At 35.8% G+C, this 23057-nt stretch overlaps 1 protein-coding gene across 4 annotated transcripts in view; it reads left to right on the top strand.

Annotated features, from left to right (window-relative positions):
• The window catches only part of Oseg1 (intraflagellar transport protein Oseg1), a 796421-nt gene that overhangs the window by 136976 nt on the left and 636388 nt on the right, over positions 1 to 23057 (top strand). For all 4 annotated transcript variants that reach the window (XM_090410292.1, XM_090410285.1, XM_090410300.1 and 1 more), the window contains exon 6: positions 17247 to 17322. In XM_090410292.1, coding sequence (XP_090266418.1) covers positions 17247 to 17322 — 76 coding nt within the window. The remainder of the gene's footprint in view (positions 1 to 17246; positions 17323 to 23057) is intronic.

The raw sequence follows: 23057 nt of genomic DNA, 5'->3' as shown, positions 1-23057 counted from the left end.
AGGAAGTTAGTAATGATGTAATTTTTTCATGTAGTACTGTCATATCCTGTACACCCCTTGAGGGTACATGGCAGGAATTTGATGATGATGATGATGATGATGAGAAGGAAAGAATCAGTGGAGTTGGATTCATGATCAACAAAAAATTGAAGAACAGCATAATAGAATTTGACAGCATATCTGATCGAATAGCAAACATTGTTGTTCATATCTCAAAAAGATACACCCTTAAGATCATCCAAGTCTCTGCACCAACAATAAGTTATACTGACGAAGAAATCAAAGCATTCTATCATGATGTATCCCAACTCTACAATAAAGGTAATTGTAATGGGAGACATTAATGCTAGAATTGGTATACAACACTCAGATGAAAACTTAATGGGAAATTTTGGATATGGCATGGGAGATGATAGAGGAGCAAGGTTAATAGAATTTGCAGAAAAAGAAAACCTGTACATAATGAATTTTCCTTTTTTAAGAAAAAAACACTTAATAAGGTTAATAACAGGTGAACTTCTAAAAACAGGTGGAGAAAAATCTACAAACTCTTAGCAAAACTATTTACTTTATGCCTGAAGAAAAATGATGTACTAAGAACATGGAAGAAGGCAACCCTAATTCTGATACATAAAAAAAGGTGAGGTAGAAGACTTGACAAACTACCGACCTCTCAGTCTACTATCAGTAGTTTACAAAGTGTTTACAAAAGTTTTAGCTCATAAGCTTTGTACGACGCTAGACTTAGCACAACCAAAAGAACAAGCAGACGTTCGAAGGGGCTTTAGTACAGTAGACCATATTCAAGTTGTACAGTAGATTATTGAAAATATTCAAACTTCTTGATTGGGAAGTGTTTGAAGATAAATGGAAGTTATTTTTGCCATTTACGCTTTGCAGATGACAGTTATCTTTACTTCAACTGTGCATGAATTACAGACTCGTATCTATGAACTCCAAATTGCTAGCAAAACCGCTGGACTGAAGATAAACCTAAAGAAGACCCAAGTTATGTTCAATAGCTATGTCCAACCAGAAATAATAAAAATCAATAATGAAGAAATTAAACAAGTAGATCATTAATATCATGAACGAAATTAAAAGACTCACAATGCTTGGGTAGAAAGCATTCGGAAAATAACATTCAATATTCAAAAGCCAACTAGCATTATGCCTGAAGAGAAAAGTTTTTAACCAGTGTATTCTTCCTATATTGACATATGACTGTGAAACATGGACACTAAATGCAAAGTAAATTCAGAAATTAAGGACAACACAATTTAGTACAAAAAGAAGTAGGCTTGGTATCAGAAGACTGGTACCAAGTTACAAAAGGAATATATGGATAAGAAATCAAACCAGTCTCTGACATCATAGGAAGAGTGAAACATCTGAAGTGGCAGTGGGCTGGCATATTGCTTGAAGACAAGATCAACGATGGACAAAAGAAGTACTGGATTGGATTCCATGAGAAGAAAAACGACCATGACGCCACCTAAATGACAGTGGATTGATGATATCATATTTGCAGGAGTGACATGGGAAAGGAGAACCATGGACAGAGAGTTTTGGAGTAATCTTGGAAAGGCCTTCATCCAGCAGTGGATTGACAATGGCTGATAATGACACGCATACACACTCTTCCATCTCAACAATATAGTATTATTAAAACCCTTGTAAACAGAGCCTCTGACCTCTTTGTCAACAAACTGGGCTTCCCTCTCAGCTGAATTCTCTTTTATTTGTCAAACCTTCCTGTTCAGTGGCTACAGTGCCAAAGAAATTAGTTATTTTTCCTATCTCCTCATATCGACACAACATACAGATTACAGCAATACTATTATTATTACATATATCCAGGGCACCTCAGAAAAAATAGCCAGATCTTTAAAGAAATATCTCTATACCGTTTTCAAACCTCATCTGGAGTTGGCTTCTCTTATCTGTTTTACCAATGATCCAGTCTTAGATTAAACAATTTCATTAGAGGTACTGCCTATTCTTTTGCACATTCTTGTAGCACATGGGTCAACATGCCATCCAGTCCACTCTGCTGTATTCACAGAGATATTTTTAATATGTTGAGTGTCTATAGTTTATCTTCCATAGTTCTCACATCAGTCTGTCACATCAGCAGCTGCAACATATACACCTGGATGATACACTCTTGCAAAGTGATCACTTAATTATTCAGCTATTTCTTCTATGTCGGTCATCTTGCCACCCTTAGCATTGATTAAAGTTTTCCTTTTACTCGCTACATAGCAACAAAAATCCTCATGGATTTATTTCTGCCAATTTATTTAAATCATCCTTCAGTATATCCACATCATCTTTATTGACTATTGCCCTCCCAGTTTTGTATCATCATCAAACACTTGAATATTCCTACTTACTTAAAATATTTTATATTTATTTTTATAAATACAAACAATAGATTTAGAAAAATGGGTGACCTATTTCCAAAATCTCTGGACAGATGAGAACAATGAATTAAAATTTTATAAGACAAAGAATGACCTAATAGAAAATATCACAATGTTAGAACTGAAAAATATAATAAAGAAGATGAAAAATAGGAAAACGCCAGGAGAAGACAATATAAATATAGAACTATACAAAAATGCAGGTGAAAAATTTAATGAAAGACTTTTGAAATTTTTTAATATGTTTTGGATGTCCGGAAAAACCCCTAACTCTTGGAAAAAAGCACTGGTCATCCCAATCTATAAAAAAGGAAATAAAAAAAGAAATAAATTAAAAAAAAAAAAAGGAAAGGAAAAGACAATTGCAATAATTATAGGGGAATTAGCCTGCTGAATACAGGATATAAAATATATGCAGGAATATTAAAAGAGAAACTAAGCAGCATTGTAGAAAACAAATTACTAGAAGAACAAAATGGCTTCCGAAAAGGCCGATCCTGCATAGATCCAATTTTTACTTTAAAATTATTAATAGAAAAGAGAAGAGAATTTCAAAAAGAAACACATGTGGCGTTTATTGATTATGAAAAAGCTTTTGACAAAATTAGTCGACAAAAATTGTTTAAAATATTAACCAATTTAAACATACCAAACCAACTTTTACAATTTATTCAAGAAATATATACAGGAAATAAAATAGCAGTTAAATTAGAACACACCTCAGAATGGAAAGATATATCAAGAGGAGTACGACAAGGATGTACCCTCTCACCTTTGCTTTTCAATATATATATAAATGAAATATTAACAATCTGGAAACAGCATAACCCATTTGGTATACAAATGACCCTGCAAATGAAGATAGATACACTACTATTTGCAGATGATCAAATAGTATTAGCTACATCAGAAGATGACTTACAAAGATCATTAAAATCATTAAATGATATCTCAAAGCAATATAATATGACAATATCCAAAGAAAAAACAAAAATAATGGCATTCAAAGGAGAAAACCCAATAAGAAGTAAAATAGTGATAGATAATAAAATACTAGAACAAGTAAACACTTTCAGATACTTGGGATGTGATCTATCATACGAAGAAGAAAAAGACATAGACACTAAAATATCAAACTTTGTCAAAGTAAATGGCATAATAAACAGTATATTTAAGCCATCCCTGGTACAAAAATACACTAGAATCAGACTATATAATGTCTTGTCAAAACCAACTCTACTATATGGAAGCGAAACATGGACCATGAAAAGGAAAGATGAAAAACGAATTCAAACAGCAGAACTGAAGTTCCTCAGAAAAACAGCTGGATATACCAAGTGGGACCACAAAACAAATGAAGAAATCTTACAATCCCTAAAAATCAAACCAATTAATTACTACATAAGACAGTATAAACAAAAATGGCTAGAACATTTAAATCGAATGGACAACAGCAGACTACCAAAAATATTATACAGATACAAAATAAGTGGAAAAAGAAGAATCGGAAGACCAAGAAAGAGATGGCATGAGACCGGAACAGGCCACATGGCCTATATTCCATGTTAGGAAGAAGAAGAAGAAGATATTTATTTTTATTTATCTGTAGAATATACCCATTTTTACTGATCTGATTTGGATGCAAAACAAAATTTGCAATAATAACTATTCTATATTTTTAGCTGTCACATTCTTCATTTCATTTATTTAGTATTTATTTTTATACTATTTTTTATTTATCTTTTTAGTTATCTTCATTTTATTTATTGTTATCACAAAAATAAATAAATAAAAAAAATACTAAATAAGAATAAAATATGAAATAAACAAGGAAAAGGTTGACCTGAAATTTCCATAAAAGTTGAGAGAGCTTCGTAAACATAATTAAATATTTCAGTGCATCTCTTTTACTGAGAGTGGATTGCTGATTTTTTTGTGTGAACCTTTTGATAAAACTTGTAGCAGTTTTTTTTTTTTTTTTTTTTAATCGAATCTTTATGTACAGGATTTCTATATAGGAATGTAGTAGTTTAAATGCAGATATTTTCAAAGTGGTTGATAGTTATGTAATTGAGATAGTGGTTTAACCGTGGAAAATGTTTTCTTTCATGCTTGTCTTTCTTATTTTAGTCACTGTCAGAAAAAACTACAGTATTTTTGTACTAACAAAAAGCTCAGTTTGTATGCAAAATTTGTTACTGAAACAAGAATTTAGGTAAACACATCCTGCTTAATCTACCTGATATTTATTATTATTCAGGTCTCCATGGAGTCAAAAGACTCATCGTGGGAGGTCCTTCCTAAGAAACGCAAAGTCTATCAAGACTCATCGAGGGGAGTCCCCCCCCCCTAAGAAACACAAAGTCTATCATACCACTCCTTGAACTCATTGACCGTTATATCACATGGATTGCATAAAAAAATTGGCAGTCAGTGTTAAGATATAACTACAGGATGCTCACAATCTTTGATTACTTCTTTTTTTTCCAAATAGGTGTTTGGTAGACAAGGTCTGGAATCCTAACCACCATATAGTCCTAATCTTAGATACTTTATATGCAGAAGTACATAAATTACATTAAAGTGATTTCCCTCCAAGAATATAAGACAAAAAATTTAGGGATACCATAGCTACAATTACTCTGGAACTATTTCAAACAACTGAAGCTTGGAGAAGAACAAGCTGGGTTTGAGCCAAGTGAAAATCTGATCTTGACAACCCTCATTTGGGTTGTCCAGATCAGATTTTCACTTTGAAACAAATAGTTGAGAAATGATGGGCATATAACAATGATCTATATTTGAGTTTTGTAGATCTGGAAAAGGCATAATGACAAAGTGCAAAGAGAAAAGCTGTTCAAAATGCTCCAGTTATATGGCATAAATGGGACCTTATATCAAGCAATACATAGTCTCTATTTGAGTTGTAAATCAGCAGTTAGAATTTAAGGAGGTACAGGAAGATGGTTTGATGTTCAGTCAGGTGTGCGACAAGGGTGTATACGTTATCTCCACTGTTATTCATCATCTATATGGATCAAATTATGAAGGAAAGTGTCATTAAGCCAAAGCCAGCTGTTTACTTCATGCAGATGATGCTATATTCCTAAAAAATCCAGTACAAGTGTGCAGGATTCCCAGGCTAAATTGAATAACTGCTGTAATATGGGAGTAAACAGGTGGCATCAGTGTTATATTACACCAATCATCAGTATTATATTAAAAATGAGTATCTTAGGAAAGAACTTGATAATTAGCATCAGGAATATGTTAGTGGAGCTAATCTCAAGTGTTGCAGTCACTTATACAGAATAGGAGAAGAAATATTAAAACAAATGTTTTTTGTTGGGATGATAAGACAACCAAGGCTTTGGTGGATTGATAATGGGTCCTAGAATACAGTAATTTAAAATCTGATAATATTGTAGACAGAGTAATTTGTTGGAAAACTGTTAATTAGAAGTTAATAATGAACTAATTTTTTCATGTAGTGCTATTCATTATATATTGTACCACCCCTGCCCCTCCAAGGATATATATTAAGAATTTGATGATGATGATAATGCATCTTTGTTGTAATGTGTTCTAAATCATCTTTGTACTGCAACTATAGACTTTAACTCTGTGAACCACAGCACACAATTTACTTTCTCTTCTGTTGAAGCCATTTGGTCAATGCTAATTCTACAAAAAAAAAAAATAAAATAAATAAATAAATAAAAAAAATAAAATAGATAAAAACAATAAAATAAAATAAAATAAAAAATGAAATAGATAACAACAATAAAATAAAATAACTTTTTAGCTAAACTAATAAAATGAGTGAATCACTCTTGGTACATGCTACACTAAATTACATTTCTAATTATATTAAAGTAAGTTTCACAGCTTACACATTTAATGAAAATTATTTAGAATTTATTCAAAAATTCTAATATATTTTATCCAACATTACATGAACATTGTCATGGAAATAGACCATTAGCTACATTCAAAAGATTAATCAAAATAATGAGTTATAAATCATGTGCATGTTAGCTCATGTCTTGGTCACAGCTGAAGTGTGTGATATTACACTATTAGAGTTCAAAGGAACAATTGTGGTAAGTTGCATAGATTAAATAAAAAATAAATAAAATAAACGTTGAAGATACCAAGCTATTTTAAATCTGGTTTTTACTCCATTTCCCAAGTAAGCAAACAGACAAATAAGTCAAGTTTGCGCCTGCGCATAATGCAAGTCTAAGTGACCCGTAAAGTAGTACAAGTCGAGACAATTCGTGATAAAGTCGGAATAAGCTCTGATCACTATTTTTAATATTTACCCTTAATGCAAAGCCCATCTCCTTGAGGAGATGTATGATGCTATGCATTAAAGGCAAGGGGCCACTACCCAGACCGGTTTCGACCTTTATTGAGGTCTTATCAGTGGGAGCCAGGCTTAGAAATACCAAGGTTAAGTAATACAGAGCTTATAAGTATTTTACCAAAACTTACCAAAAGGTGCTTTGACTTTATTAAATAAAAATCTCAGGATGAGAGATAGATGTAGAAAGTTTTTTTACCTTGGGTATAATATATGTTAAAGATACCAAGCTATTTTAAACCTGGTTTTTACTCCATTTCCCAAGTAAGCAAACAGACAAATAAGTCAAGTTTGCGCCTACACATAATGCAAGTCTAAGTGACCCGTAAAGTAGTACAAGTCGAGGCAACTCATGGTAAAGTCGGAATAAGCTCTGATCACTATTCTTAATATTTACCCTTAATGCAAAGCTCATCTCCTTGAGGAGATGTATGATGCTGTGCATTAAACGAAAGGGGCCACTACCCAGACCGGTTTCGACCTTTATTGAGGTCTCATCAGTGGCTGCAGGCTTAGAAATACCAAGGTTAAGTAATACAGAGCTTATAAGTATTTTACCAAAATACTTATAGTCATAAATAAAAATAAAATATTAATTAAACCTATGAACAAGTAATAGTGATCACTTCCCAAAACTTAGATATTAACACACAGTCTGATCGGTTTAGGTTCTTAATGTTTCACATGTTTCAAGGAAGAGATGATCAAATTTGAACTTGCTGGAGTGAAAAAAAATTTTCGTCTGGTTCCAAAGAACTCTGTACCTAGTGTCGGAAGCATGAGAAGCAAGGCCAGACTTGTCAGATTCCAAAAATATAATATAGTCTCGATGTTCTTCAATTCTAATGAAGGCTGAATGGCCAGTATGTTCAAAATAGAAAAGATGACATGAGCAGGGTACTTGATAGACACCTGGTAAGGAACGAGGTGGTAATATATTCTTTGTTGATGGTAGGAAGGAAGACAGTTTCCGAGCAGGTTTGAAGGAATTATGTAGATTCAATTTGCATAGAATCCTTGCTGTTTGTTCTGAGGTTCCTTTAAGGTAGGGTATTGAAATTCTTTTCACATCAGATTGTAGTCTGGTAGAAGGATTATAATTATCAATAATTTTTTGAATGGTAGCTTTATTGTATCCATTACATATCAGATTGCTTTTAATTTTATTCAGTTCATCAAACAAAAGGGGATCAGAAGTGCAGATTCTTTGAGCATTTATTCAAGATTCTTGATAATATCCATTGTTTGTGACGATTGATGGTGGTAAGATGAGTGAATGTATTCACCAATAAAGGTTGGTTTCCGATAAACTGAAAATTCATCATGATCTGTAGAATTATGAATTATTATTGTATCCAAAAAGGATAGTTGGTTATTGGATTCATGTTCAATAGCAGACTTGATATAGGAGTACAGGAAGTTTATTTTCTCTAGGAACAGAAGTAATTCTGACTCAGTGTGAGACCAAATTGCAAATATACCATCAATAAAACGTATCCATATATGAAGCTGAGGGAGTATAGTGTCAAGGAGTAGTTTTTCTAGATATTCCATGAAATAATCAGCTAAGACTGGTGGTGAGATAGGACTTCCCATTTGCAAATTGCTGTTTCTGCTATTTGTTTGAACAACTTATTATAATGTGTAAAATGATAAATTTAAATAGGTTTACAATGTATTCTGGGTAATGAGATTGTAAAAAAAAACTGAAGAGTCTCTTGCAATAGTATGTTGGTGAATAGGGAGACTAAAACCAAAAGAAACCATAATTTCATTATTAAGCAAATGTAGACCTTTTATTTTCTCTTTGAAGTGAAGACTGTTTGATATACGAGGGGGTATAATCAGTGAGACTCCGAAGAGGACGAGAGACAGAGAGAGAGAGATGCTTTGCAATGTAGTAAGTCGGAGAGTCAATACAATCCACTATTGGGTGTAGTGGGTTGCCATTCTTGTGCATTTTAGGAAGAACATAGAGACAAGGCAGACGGGCATTATGATTTTTGCATCCCATGGTTGTATATTGTCTAATAATTTATTTAACTTACTGATTTGACTTTTTGTTGGATCCCTGCTCATAACTTTCAGTTGATCTATCTCTTAATAAGATATTAATTTTTTGACTATATTCAGTGGTATTCGTGACAACAGTGTCATTACCTTTATAAGCCTTCGTGATGACAATATTGGTGTTCTGGCATAGGGAGCAAAGCATTTGTACTTCTGAGAAGGTTATATTTAAAGGAAGTGGTTTTGCTTTGTATAAAATTTGGGCAAACGTTCAAACAGGAAGGCATGGAGCCTACGTAAAAAGTTGGGTGATAATTTCCGTCACCCAACGCAAAAGCTGCTGTTAGTACCAACTGTATTGTCAATCGGGTGGTGAATCTGTCCAGAGCTAAATCATAAAAAATCCACACAAAAATAATTAGAAAGGAATTGACCAGACTTAATAGCTTCAAAATGACAAAGCATTTTCATCAATTTTTACAGTGGTCACATCTAGAAAGCTTGTAAAAATAAACTTTGTTATTGTAAATTGAATACTAAAAGCCTTTGTATAAAGCCCAAAGGGAATTAGCTTGCTCGCTCGCATAAACAAGGAGTGTTAAAATGGTAAAGCCAAGGGTAAAGTCTTGCCATCGGAATGTTATTTGATGTTAGAGCTCTGATTGTAGTGTAAGAGAGCTCTTTTGTTTACAAGTTCAGTCTAAGATGACCTTCAAGGTCAGTGGCGGCCTGAATCAAACATAGTTCCGCAGTCCAGTAAAACGAATTAATGAAAAGGGAAAAAGAGAAGTTGGCAGAAATGTTAGATCAAAATAATCAAAGGAGTCACGAGGAGATATTCGGGGGTACAATCCTTAACCCAAGGTGCCGTGGAAGACTGGATATAAGGCAAGGATCTTCAACCATCATTTTGGCTGGAACACAGAAGTCCGAAGGAGGTAGAGGAGGCGAAAGGAGGTCGATCTGCCGCGAGATGTCCAAGATCAAAAGGAAATGACAGTAAACAGAAACGATTAGCCACAGAGGAACCAAGCCGAGCCAGACCAGATGCCTTGCTGCTTTGACGAATCTGAGTATGTGCTTACCACTGGACCCTTCGCCTGAGTTTCCAGTAGCTGGGAAATCGCATTCCAACCCCTCCAACTGATCTGACTGAATTGCCGGCGCTCTGAGAACCTCTGAGGAAAGAAAAACCAAAAACCCGAGAGGGAGAAGAATCTGAGGACTGAATCGAACTGCAAAGATGTGTGCTAAGGAAGTGAAGAATTAATGTGAGTCGTTTGTTACATATTATTTTTGTATGTGATGTAAGAGAACTCTCTTAGATGGACTGCTAAGTTATAGTGCTAAGATATATATATATATATATATATATATGTATGAGAGTAAATTGATGCAAATTTATGGTTGGAATTATTAAGTGTATAGACCAGAGCATAGCTATTTCCTAAGAAGTAATTGGACAAAAAGTTTAATTGTTAATTTTAAGGAATTCTAAAGTATTATGTTGCTTAATTGTAGAACTGCTATAGTAATTATGTTCTATGATAATTAGCTAAAAATAAGAGTTATAAATTCAGTTGCAGTGATTCTTGTAAAAAGTTATTGTATTTTTGCGGGAAATTGCCATAAGGATTTGTCATACTTAGCGTAACTTAAACTAATAATTAAAAGAAGCAATTTTCCTGTTTTTATATGTATTGTATATTCAAACTTCGTGCTTAATAAACATGTTTGTTATTTATATCCAAGGAGTGCTGCCTGATCTTAATATGCAATGCACTGCTTCCAAAATAAACTCGATCCTGTGAGTGGGGAAATAAATGATAGATAGGATAAGGAGTGCATAGAAAGCCATGACTGTAATTTAATTAAGAGAGGATTTTGTGTTAGATTAGGACCTACTGGAAGTACTACTACTATTTCTTATACTACAAGGAGGCCAAGTGGTGCAGTCTTTAAATAAAAAGAAATTTCTAGTGCTCTCAGGTATAAGAGTATAGCGTCACAGAAGGTAGAGTAAAAGCCATAGAACAAAAAATTAAGAAATTAATAATACAGTACAATATAGAAAAATAGCCACAGTTTACTATGCCACAGTCGACAGGATAAAATCCACAGTAATTAAAGTCGATAAGAGTGGATTGGAACAGTTTCATAAATTAAGATCAGGCAACTAAACAGAAAAGTGTATATATATATATATATATATATATATATATATAGTGTAAAAATTTTTTTTTACCATGAATGTGAACAGCGTTGATTCAGGAACCACTAGTACTGACACAATGGGGGATAGAGAATTCTTCAATCCTCACCTCATAATCCCTCAATTCTCTGGAGAGTACCACGATGATGTGTTGTCCTTCAAGTTTGTAGAGGAGTTAAGGAACGTCGGAAACTGGTCGGATTTCCAGCTTCTGATAATATTAAGGAACAGCCTGATTGGCAGGGCCAAGAGTTTTTTGTATTCCTCTCATATACTGAGAGACACTTTGGAATATAATAAATTTAAGGATACCCTGATATCTCAGTTTTCCTAAGTTAGAAGCGTGGGTCCGGACCTGTGGAGGCTACAAAAATGCAGACAGGAAAAGAAAGAAACTATCACAGACTTTTACAATAGGCTGCTCACCTTAGCAAATAGCTTGAGTGTGCCCAGTGAGGAAAAGAGCCATCTTGATTGGGCAGTCTTTAACCAATTCAGGTTAGGCATGAGAGAAGAATATAAAGAAACGGCATATAAAAGGAAGATAAGTAATTTAGAAGACTGCTATCAGGCAATAAAGGAAAGGGAAGAAAGGCTAGGCGACCTTCATCCCGCATCTAGTGCCAGCCAGATACTCAACATTACAGAGGTGTCAGATCTGACGAGTGAGAATAAAAGAGAGAAAAATCTAGTTAATCCTAAAGAAAAGGGAAAAAACCAACAGAAGGCAGAAAAAGAGGAAGATAAGATCACAGAAATAATCAACTAGAAAAAAAGCTAGAGCCTAATTTGCGGGAACCCAGGAGAAAAATAGACAGAAAAAATTAGTGGACCATGACTGTAAACTATAATTAATCGAAGGTAATTTGTATTTAAAGGGAACTTTAAATACAAATTACCTACTACTGGACACACTTACCATATCTTATTGCTAGGAAACGAACATCAGTGGCGCAGCTTATCAAATAAATTTTCCAGTAGAAAGTATTTTTAACTTGGGTATAATTATGTTAAAGATACCAAGCAATGTTAAACCTGGTTTTACTCCATTTTTTCCAAGTAAGCAAACAGACAAAATGTCAAGTTTGCACCTGCAATTGATGCAAGACTAGCTGATCCCACAGGTAGTGCAAGACCAAGGCAACTCGTGGTAAAGGTGGAGCAAGCTCTGATCACTAATCTTAATATTTACCCTTAATGCCAAAACACATCTCCAAGAAGGGGATGTATAATGTTTTGTATTAAAGGCAAGGGGCCACTAACCTTAATAAGGTTATAACACCTTATGGTAACTTGTTTTGGTAAAATACTTACAAGCTCTGCATTACTAAATCTTGGTATTTCTAGCCTGGCTCCCACTGATGAGACCTCAATAAAGGTCGAAACCAGTCTGGGTAGTGGCCCCTTGCCTTTAATACAAAACATCATACATCCCCTTCTTGGCGATGTGTTTTGGCATTAAGGGTAAATATTAAGATTAGTGATCAGAACTTGCTCCACCTTTACCATGAGTTGCCTTGGTCTTGCACTACCTGTGGGATCAGCTAGTCTTGCATCAATTGCAGGCGCAAACTTGACATTTTGTCTGTTTGCTTACTTGGAAAAAATGGAGTAAAACCAGGTTTAACATTGCTTGGTATCTTTAACATAAATTTTCCGGTGTTCGAGGAATAAGAAGCGAAGTGCGGAAAACAGTTAATAGAAAGGGAGTTTATGCATTAAGGGAAAACATGTATAGGAAGGAATAGAACAATATTACAAAGGCACAGCAGACTGCATAGAGCATAAAGTTAAAGATAACAATTATCGAGATTGAAAGAGACAGGAATAGATTAAGTTTGAGATATAAAAGAGTAAAATGATAAACAGAATACCCCCCCCCCCCCCTGTTTACAGGGTGTAGTGGGTTGCCATTCTTGTGCATTTTTAGGAAGACCATAGAGGCAATGCAGACGGGCATGATGAATTCGGCATCCCATGATTGTATATTGTCTAATAATTTATTTAACTTACTGATTTGACTTTTTGTTGGATCCCTGCTGATAACACTTTAAGTTGATAGTGTTATCAGCAGGTTGATATTAATTTTGTGACTATATTCAGTAGTATTCGTGACAACAGTGGCATTACCTTTATAGGCCTTTGTGATGTGTTCTGGTATAGGGAGCAAAGCGTTTGTACTTCTGAGAAGGTTATATTTAAAGGAGGTGGTTTTGCTTTGTATAAAATTTGGGCAAACATTCAAGCAGGAAAGCATGGAACCTACATAAAAAGTTGGGTGGTAATTCCCATCACCCCAACGTAAAAGCTGCTGTTAGTGCCAACTGTATTGCCAATTGGGTGGTGAATCTGTCCAGAGCTAAATCATAAAAAACCCATACTAAGATAATTAGAAAAGAATTGACCAGACTTAAAAAAGGTTGTTCTGAAGCGACCTATTCTATCGAATACATTCACCAAAGAAGAATTTCTTGCTGCACTGTAGGGAGTTAAAACTGTTAAAGCGCCTAGATTTGATAATATTCACCCTGAATTTTTTTAAAAAAACTGGACCAAATACAGTGGTATAGCTGACAAAATTCTTTTCTAATATTCTACAGAGTGGTAGATTACCTTCAGAATTTAAAAAAATCAAAGATAATAGCCATCCTGGAACGCGGAAAACCCGCTAATAAACCTGAAATCTATAGACCTGTAGCAATGCTCAGTGTCTGTCTTAAGTTATTAGAAAGACTTATTTACAATAGAATTAATACTATTATTACTGACACTCTCCCTCATGAACAGGCCCGTTTCAGGCCTGGGCGCAACTGTGAAGATCAAGATTTGGCCCTAATGACTCGCATAGAATCTGGTTTCAAAAAATGCCTTAAAACTAGTGCAGTCGTTATAGACTTGATGGCTGCATATGCCGTATGGAGGAACGGCATGATCTACAAGCTCCTTAAATATACTCCTTAAAATGTAAAAAAAAATGACCCATCTGATCAATGCTGTTCTGTCTAATAGAACAATACAGGTAATTAAAGATGATGATATGAGCAAGCCAAGAACACTTAACAGTGGACTCCCACAAGGATCAGTTCTGGACCTTCTTCTATTCAGTTTGTATATTTCTGATCCTTCCAAAGACAACATCTAGAAAATTCGCATATGCTGTTGATCTGTGCATCGCATTCCAACACCAGAACTTCTGTAGTATAGAGCACATACTAAATAGTGACCTAGAGGAGCTAAACTACTTCTTTGAGAAGTGGCATCTTATTCCAAGCACTACCAAAACTGAAATATGCTGTTTCCATTTGAACAATAGCATGGCACGAGACATCTTAAGAGTGCCACTAAATGGTAACATACTACCACACAATTTTAATCCAAAGTATCTGGACAGATCCCTCTCCTTTAAAATAGACATCTCTTCAATATTGCTGCCAAACTCAGAACTAGAAATAACATACTGTATAAACTTGCTGGAACAACCTAGGGAGCTTATGCTACCACATTAAGGACATCTGCTTTGGACCTCGTTCTCAACTGCTGAATACTGCTCAGCTATTTGGCTGAACAGTGCACACGTTAAATTAATTGATACTGTGTTGAATCAGACAATGAGTATTATTTCAAATTAATTGATACTGTGTTGAATCAGACAATGAGTATTATTTCTGGAACAATAAAGACTACTCCATCATATTGGCTTCCAGTTCTGAGCTGCATATAACCACCACAACTACGACACCAAGACAACCAGATTCTCGAATATAACAAAATTTGCTGGAATCCACTGTTTCCTATACACTCTGATATTGACAGCTTTACATCACAGAGGCTCAAGTCAAGACACCCACCTATTATAACAGCACAACTTGTCACTGAGGGCTATGATGCAACAATAGCATATTGTTGCATCATAGCATATTGTTTGGAATGGACTGCCAAAGCCCTAGTAATCAGGCAGACTGTCTTTAACCTAAACAGCCCTCCATCAGGGTTTGACCTACCTCAAAAAATATGAACCTCACCTCCCTAAATAGGGGTCGCACCAACCATGGTAGGTGCAGAGCTTCCTTATTTACTTGGGGAATAAGACCAAACTCATCTTGTGACTGTGGTGAGGAAAACCAAACTATACAAGACATCACGTTTGACTGCCCTCACAGAGCCTAATATGGGACCTGCAACTGACTTTATAACAGTTTTTACGGATGCTGTTGATTGACTATCAAACTTTGACATCCGATTTTAATTTTATGCTTATTTGTATATTTTTATATGTATATATTACTACAATGTCACTTCACACTGTTGTTATTCTTTTATACATCTTTTATGCATTTTATTGTCTTGTATATCCATCTAGTCCATCTTGTACTAATAATTAAATAGTTATATAATTATTAATTAATTAGTTAATACTTGTTTTATTTTTATTATATTTAATCTACACAACTCACTACAACTGTTCCTTTGAACTCTAATAGTGTAACATCATATACTTCAGCTATGATCGAGACACATGCTAACATATGCATGATTCTTGACTCATTAGTTTGATTCATCTTTTGAGTGTAGTTAATGGTCTATCTCTCTGACTGATATTCATGCAATGTTGGATAAAATATATTGGAGTTTTCGAATAAATTCTATTTAATTTTTGTTACATGTGTAAGCTATGAAACTTACTTTATATGTTTAGTGCACATATTCCATTAAAGCTGTTAATTACATTTCTAATGTTTTTTTTTTAATAGATCGATTTTATCATGTATGGAATGGAAACTATACAAATTTAAAACTTCACAAGGACTTTACAATGGCCTTGTGTAGCACACGGACTTTATTTGTCTCTATACTATATAGTAATACAGTAAGGCTACTTGTTTTTCTTGCATTTGCAGATTTTTATCATTATACAGGAACATTTTTGTTCCAGTCTTCTGAACTTTTTTGCTTCTGGAGAAAAAAATCTGTTTATTCCTGTGAGTAAATCTGAATCCTTCTTGTGTTTTATTACAAGCACACATTAAATAAATTATTTCATATTTTCTGAACAATAACAGCTTTTTTGGTGGTGTTTTTCATTTCTCCCTTAGGGGAGTCAGCAGAACCTAGAGATACTGTAATACTAGGGCACTTGTGTGCAAAGGTATAAAAGCTCCAAGCACTTCCCTCCACCTTCCAAAAATCAATTTGATATCTTGGGGTCCATATTGCACGTTAAGCTGATAAGAACAGATGTTAAACTTTTTGCTTCTTGGCATTTTCTTAACAAAATATCAGACTGTTTTAGCTGTTCTTATCTGCTTAATATCTGTTATGGACCTATCAGGGCCCAAGATATTAAACCGTTCTCTGAAAGGTGGAGAAGTGCTTGGAGCTTACTCTACTTTACCTCTGTGATGAGTTGCCCTGGTATTGTACTACCTTACTCTCCTTGGGATATATATTTATATGTATAATGTGTGTACATGCATACGTGCTGGGTTGCAATGTAAAACATGTTGTTTATTATGGGTCGTGGTCAGAAAAGCTTGAAAAACACTACTAGAGTGAGAGAATTACTCCAAAAATCACTTTGCAAAAAACAAACAGTAAGTTAAAAATACGAAAGTTGATATTATTGATATGAATTTAAGCACCAAGTTGTGATGGCTTTAGCAATTTTTTTAAAGTACTTCAGTATTTTTTTATGTAGTTCTCACCCATGAAAGGTTATTAGTAAACCTATAGTTTAGACTGTGAGTGGGCTAAGTTTTTTTTTTTTTTTTTTTTTCCTTCCCATTTTTATCAATTTTATATATTTTTTTGTAATTTTTTATTTATTTTTACATGGTCTTGGAAACCGTGACCTAATGAACAAGCATGGAACTTTTTTTTTAAAAGCCACTTCAGGCTTCCAGTAAGTTGGGAAGTGGTCTCACACTGCATGATGAAATTCATCTCCCACCTAAAGATAATCACAAGCATCCATGCCCACGGTGGGATTGGGACCCATGACTTGTTGGTTGAAGTTGTTGCTGCCAAGTGTATAATTCAAGAATCTGCTTAAATTCATGTAAGCCCTCTCCTCCCCACCCCTTTTTTTAACCTACCTTTGTTTTTATGCAAAGTTTCTTTGAGATAATTTTTAATTATGTATTACTGTGATGTTGAGATAATGTTATACTTGATTTCAAATTTTTATTTATTTTTGTATTTTTTTATTTAAGTCTGATTTTTAAAAATATTTTAGAGATGATGTTGGAGATGTATTGGCAGTTGTGGATTGGGGACGGAGCTTGTCCTTTTATAACACTTCTGGAAAACAGGTAATAATTCTAACTCTAATGCACAGTGAGTTCATTAGAGTTCAAAAATTATAAACTAAATGCTTAGTTATTGTTAGAACGAAGTATGGTAATTGCATTTTGAATTTCAGTTTAATACCTTAACTTGAATTTCATTTTTAAATTGAAAAGTTAGGCTTTTTTGTCTGTTATTTGGCCATCTCCAGATGCACACTACATCTAAAGACAAACTTCAGTACCTCAGGAAAAGCTTCCAGTTATTATATTATTTATTAATTATCTACTATTAATTATAATTAATTATATTACATACATCTTCAAGGCCCACCTTTCCTAATTGGGTTATGGGGGGCAACAGCTGCAAGAGGAACTTCCAATGGTGACGATCCTCTGCCACCAAGCTAAGGTGTTCTGGTGGGATTCCCAAATGTGTCCACCCAAGGTTTTGGATATAATCTATCCAGCAAGTCCTTGCCCTTCCACGTGGCTTCTCACCCTCTGGCTTGGCAAAGAGGGCCTGCTGAGGGAGACTCTCTTGTGGCATTCTGACCAGGTGCCTGTACCAACGTAACTGTGATCTCTCAACACGGAGAAGCAGCAGTTGAGTATTGAGGGTTTCTGGAATTGCAGAGCTTCTGACTCTGTCAAGTCTTGTCAGCCCCGCAACCCTTCGAAGGAACCTCATTTCAGCCGCTTGGATTCGTGTCCTCATTCTTTTGGTCATTACCCAACTCTCATGACCATAGGTGAGGATGGGGACATAGACTGTATTGAAGATAGCCATCTTTGCCTTTTGGCTTAACTCCTGCTTCAATACTACCGAACGGCCAAGCTCCTGCAATATTGAGCTTGCTAAGCCAATTCGAGTATCTAGCTCTGCATCCCATTTTCCATCATTCGTGAATATGGACCCAAGGTATTTAAACTTCTCCACCTGCCTCATTGGGACTCCACTTACATTTAGAGTGCACTGGGGTGGTTGTCTTGAGACCACAAATGTTTCAGTTTTGGCCACACTGATCTTCATTCTGGCATCTGCACAAACAGCTACATACTTATCCAGGGTCCACTGGAGGTCATCTGTGGAAGAGCTAAGCAGAACTAGGTCATCTGCAAAAAAGTAGATGTCCAATGCTACATCTTCCAATTCTGACACATTCACTGCCTCGGTTGTGCCTATCAATCGAGTCCATAAATATTATGAAAAGGAGGGGGGTGACAGAACACACCCTTGGCGGAGGCCAATGGAGACTGTGAAAGGTTCAGACTTTCTGCTGTTTACCCTGACACAAAACTCTGGGCATTTATACAGGGACTTCATGGCAATGGTTGGCCATCCACTCCATACTCCCGTACTACTTGCCTAAGCTTATCCCAAGGAATCCGGTCATATGCCTTCTCCAAGTCGACAAAACATGTGTAGACATTTTTCCTTTTAAGCTTACACGGTGATCCAAATGCATTTTTGAAACTTATGGAGACAACTACTGTGTTTGAATAAAAACTTTAGTTTAATATAACTAAAATCTACATTCGATGTTTCGACCTTTATGTCAAGGTCATCTTCTAGAGCATACAACTATACACAGAAAACAAGCTACACTACAATCAAACTCGTTTGTTAAAGTTACTGACCAACCGCTACAACAATTGTTGGCCTGACCTTTGGTGGGGGAAAAAAAATTATACATCAATGCTAGATTCCTATTATTAGTGTTATCTGTTGGTTGAAGACATACATTATTGGGCTCAATAATGTATGTCTTCAACCAACAAGTCTATGTATCTATCTATATATATATATTAACATCATGATTATACATGTACATTCCAGCCATTTGGTATGGAATGGTTTCTAATACAGCTGAAGATTAACTAGAGTCCTGACTTATGCTAGATCTTATATATTAGGTGGGCTGAATGTGTGCCATCCAGATCCTTGGAATTTTCATGCCATCTTTGTTGTTGATATTTGGGTGGTTTATCAGGATTTCGCAGGCTTGCTTAAATTTCCTTTCATACCAGGTTTTTGTGTAGTGTAAAGAGTGGGTGCTTGACCAGTTGATTTGGTGTAAGGTGTTGAGTGCGTGGTCTGAGAGGCCTGCTTCACCATAATGGTTATATTTAATGTGTCTAATTTGTTCTTTCTTGCGTATAGGGATTGTCCTTCCTGTTTCACAAATGTATGGTAAATTACAGGTGCAGCGGATGCAATAGACTCCAGGATGTGCCAATGGGAGGAGAGGATCCTTAGAGGAGCTGAATATGGTTTTAAGTTTAGTGTGTGATTTAAAGGTGGCATTGAGGTTATATTGTTATAGGATTCTGTTGATTTTTTCTGATAACCCTTTAATGTATGGGATGGCTATGGTTTTACTGTAATCTAGATTTGTTTTTGTTGTTGTTTTATGGAGTATTTTATTAATAGTATTTTTGTTATAGCCATTATTTATTAATTTGTCACTAATGATTTTTAGTTCTTGTTTCAGGGCTTGTTGGTTAGAGCAAATTGTCAGCTCTGTTTTTAAGGATGTTGATGACTCCATATTTTTGTGATGGGTGGTGGTATGAATTAGCATGTATGTATTGGCCAGTGTGTGTCGGTTTTCGGTAGACTGTGAAGGATAGACTGCCTGAAGGAAGATGTGTGACTAGTGTGTCTAGGAACGGGAACGAGTTTTGATTTTCGATTTCATTGGTAAATTGTATGTGTTTGTGTTGTTTGTTCAGGTGGCTAAGGAATGTGTTTAGTGTTTGTCGCCCCTGTGGTCAGAATGCGAACATGTTGTCGACGTATCTAAGCCAGACTGTCGGTCTTAGCGTGGCAGAATCAAGAGCCCTTTGTTCAAAGGTTTCCATGTAGACGTTAGCGATTGGGGGAAGGGGAGATAGTGGTGAGCCCATGGCTGTACCTTCTTTTTGTAGGTAAAATTTGTTTAGCCACACGAAATAACCGGACTGTAGTACTTGGGCAAAGAGGGCCGTAATGTTGAGCAGAAATATGTTCTTCTGTAGTAGGAGAATTGTGCCATTGATGGGGACATTAGGAAAAAGTGCAGAAACGTCGAAACTGACTAATAAGTCGTCTTTGTCGAGTGTTATGTTTTTAATTTTGTTTATAAATTGTTTTGTGTTCTTTATGTATGAGGGGGAATGACCTACCAACTCCTTGATTGTTGACGGTAATTTCTTGGCTAAGTGGTAATTGCGGCTGTCAATTCCTTCCACAATAGGTCGAAGGGGAACATTTTGTTTGTGTATTTTCGGGACCCCATATATTCTGGGGGGGGGGGGGGGGCGTAGTGGGATTTGAGTTTTTTAACCGTGTCTGGTGGCTGAGAAGCGACGGACTTGACTAGTTTCTCTGTTTTATACTTTATCCTGTTTGTTGGGTTATAATTTACCAGCTTATATGTGTTGTTATCGGCTAATAGTTGATTCATCTGAAGTATGTATGTTGAACTGTCAAGGACGACAGTGGCATTGCCTTTATCTGATTTCATTATTATTATGTCTTGGTTGGCTTTTAATGAATTAATTGCTGTTAGTTCTGTTTTTGTGAGATTGTTCTGTATGTATGGTTTTCTTAATGTTTAGGACATTACTAGTTTCTAATCGTATTTTTTCGGCTATATTGTTAGGTAGGGACCTGATGCCTCTTTCTATGTGGTAGATAAAATCCAATTTGTTTACCTTTTTAGGTGCTATTTTGTAGCTAAGTCCTTTATTCAGTAGCGTATGTTTGCCACTGTTCAGGGTGTGATCAACCTATCAAACCACACCCTGAACAGCAGCGAACTTACGAAATATGGTGGCCAATCACAGGAATCCATCCATTCAGGAGACCTCCTCCCCGATAAACACCACAAATTAAAACAAACAAGGTTGACGAGGAGCGACCAACCACCGGCAAGCAAGAACTATGTGATTAACCTATCAAACCACACCCTGAACAGTGGCGAACTTATGAAAATTCCAAGGATCTGGATGGCACACATTCAGCCCACCTAATATATAAGTCAGGACTCTAGCCAATCTTCAGCTAGTATTAGAAACCATTCCATACCAACTGGCTGGAATGTACATGTATAATCATGATGTTAATATATGTATATAGATAGACACATAGACTTGTTGTTGCACCCAATTTATGTCTACAACCAACAGATAACACTAATAATAGGACTCTAGCATTGATGTAGAATTTTTTTTTTCCCACCAGAGGGCAGGCCAACGATTGTTGTAGCGGTTGGTCAGTAACTTTAACAAACGAGTTTGATTGTAGTGTAGCTAGTGTAACCACAAATTAAAACAAACAAGGTTGACGAGGAGCGACCAACCACCGGCAAGCAAGAACTATGTGATTAACCTATCAAACCACACCCTGAACAGTGGCGAACTTATGAAAATTCCAAGGATCTCGATGGCACACATTCAGCCCACCTAATATATAAGTCAGGACTCTAGCCAATCTTCAGCTAGTATTAGAAACCATTCCATACCAACTGGCTGGAATGTACATGTATAATCATGATGTTAATATATGTATATAGATAGACACATAGACTTGTTGTTGCACCCAATTTATGTCTACAACCAACAGATAACACTAATAATAGGACTCTAGCATTGATGTAGAATTTTTTTTTCCCACCAGAGGGCAGGCCAACGATTGTTGTAGTGGTTGGTCAGTAACTTTAACAAACGAGTTTGATTGTAGTGTAGCTTGTTTTCTGTGTATAGTTGTATGCTCCAGAAGATGACCTTGACATAAAGGTCGAAACATCGAATGTAGATTTTAGTTATATTAAACTAAAGTTTTTATTCAAACATGGTAGTTGTCTCCATAATTTTCAAAAATGCATGTATAGACATTCTTGGCATATTCCCAAGATTTTTCAAAGACTTGCCTTAAAGTGAAGATTTGGTCAGTTGTGCTTCTACCACGACGAAAGCCGCATTGTTCTTCCTGGAACTTTGACTCAACTATGCTCCTGCACCATCTTTCCAAGCACCTAGCATACACTTTCCCAGGCAGGCTGAGCAGAAAGATGCCACGATAGTTACCTCAATCCTTCTGGTCTCCCTTCTTAACGACCGGTATTATTATGCTTGTCTGCCATTGCTTTGGTGCTAGCCCAGATATCCAAGCAGCCTGACACACTCGAGTCAGCCAGAGAACACCGTCTCGATTTAAGGCTTTTAGCATTTTGGGCCGAATTTCATCACCGCCAGCAGCCTTGCCCGATTTTAGTGATTTTATTGCTAAATGGACCTCTTCTGCTGTGAGACTAGTCATTTCCCCCGATCTGCACCTCTTGGATGTCCACAACTGCTGGGCCACCCAGGTTAAGAAGGCTCAAAGTATTCCCTCCGTCTGTGGAAGCTATCTTTCTCGGTTATTAAAAGTGCATCATTAGAGGCTTTAATTGCCCTTGCTGTGCACGATTTCCTCCCTCGAAGGCGGCTTTTCCTCCTTCCTCAGATTTCCTCCCTCGAATTATATTAAATTAATTATATTAATTTAATATAATTCTCTGATTTTATGATGACCAACAGCAGCAAACTTGCCTTCTGTCCAAATAAAGTCCATGCATTTTGGTCAATTGCTAAGCCCGTTGAATGCAACTTCTGCTCGCCTGAACTTTCATCTCTCTGAGCACCATTTGCTTCCTGTAGTTTTTTTGACAAAAAAAGACATCAGAAAATTACTAAATAACTTGAATGCCAAAAGGTCTTCTCATCTTGATGGCATC

Source organism: Typopeltis vanoorti, chromosome 2 (genome assembly GCF_054136105.1).
Source record: "Typopeltis vanoorti isolate ZY-2024b chromosome 2, IOZ_Tvanoo_1.0, whole genome shotgun sequence".
NCBI classification, from domain to species: Eukaryota; Metazoa; Arthropoda; class Arachnida; order Uropygi; family Thelyphonidae; genus Typopeltis; species Typopeltis vanoorti.
This window is presented reverse-complemented; position numbering and strand designations above follow the sequence as displayed.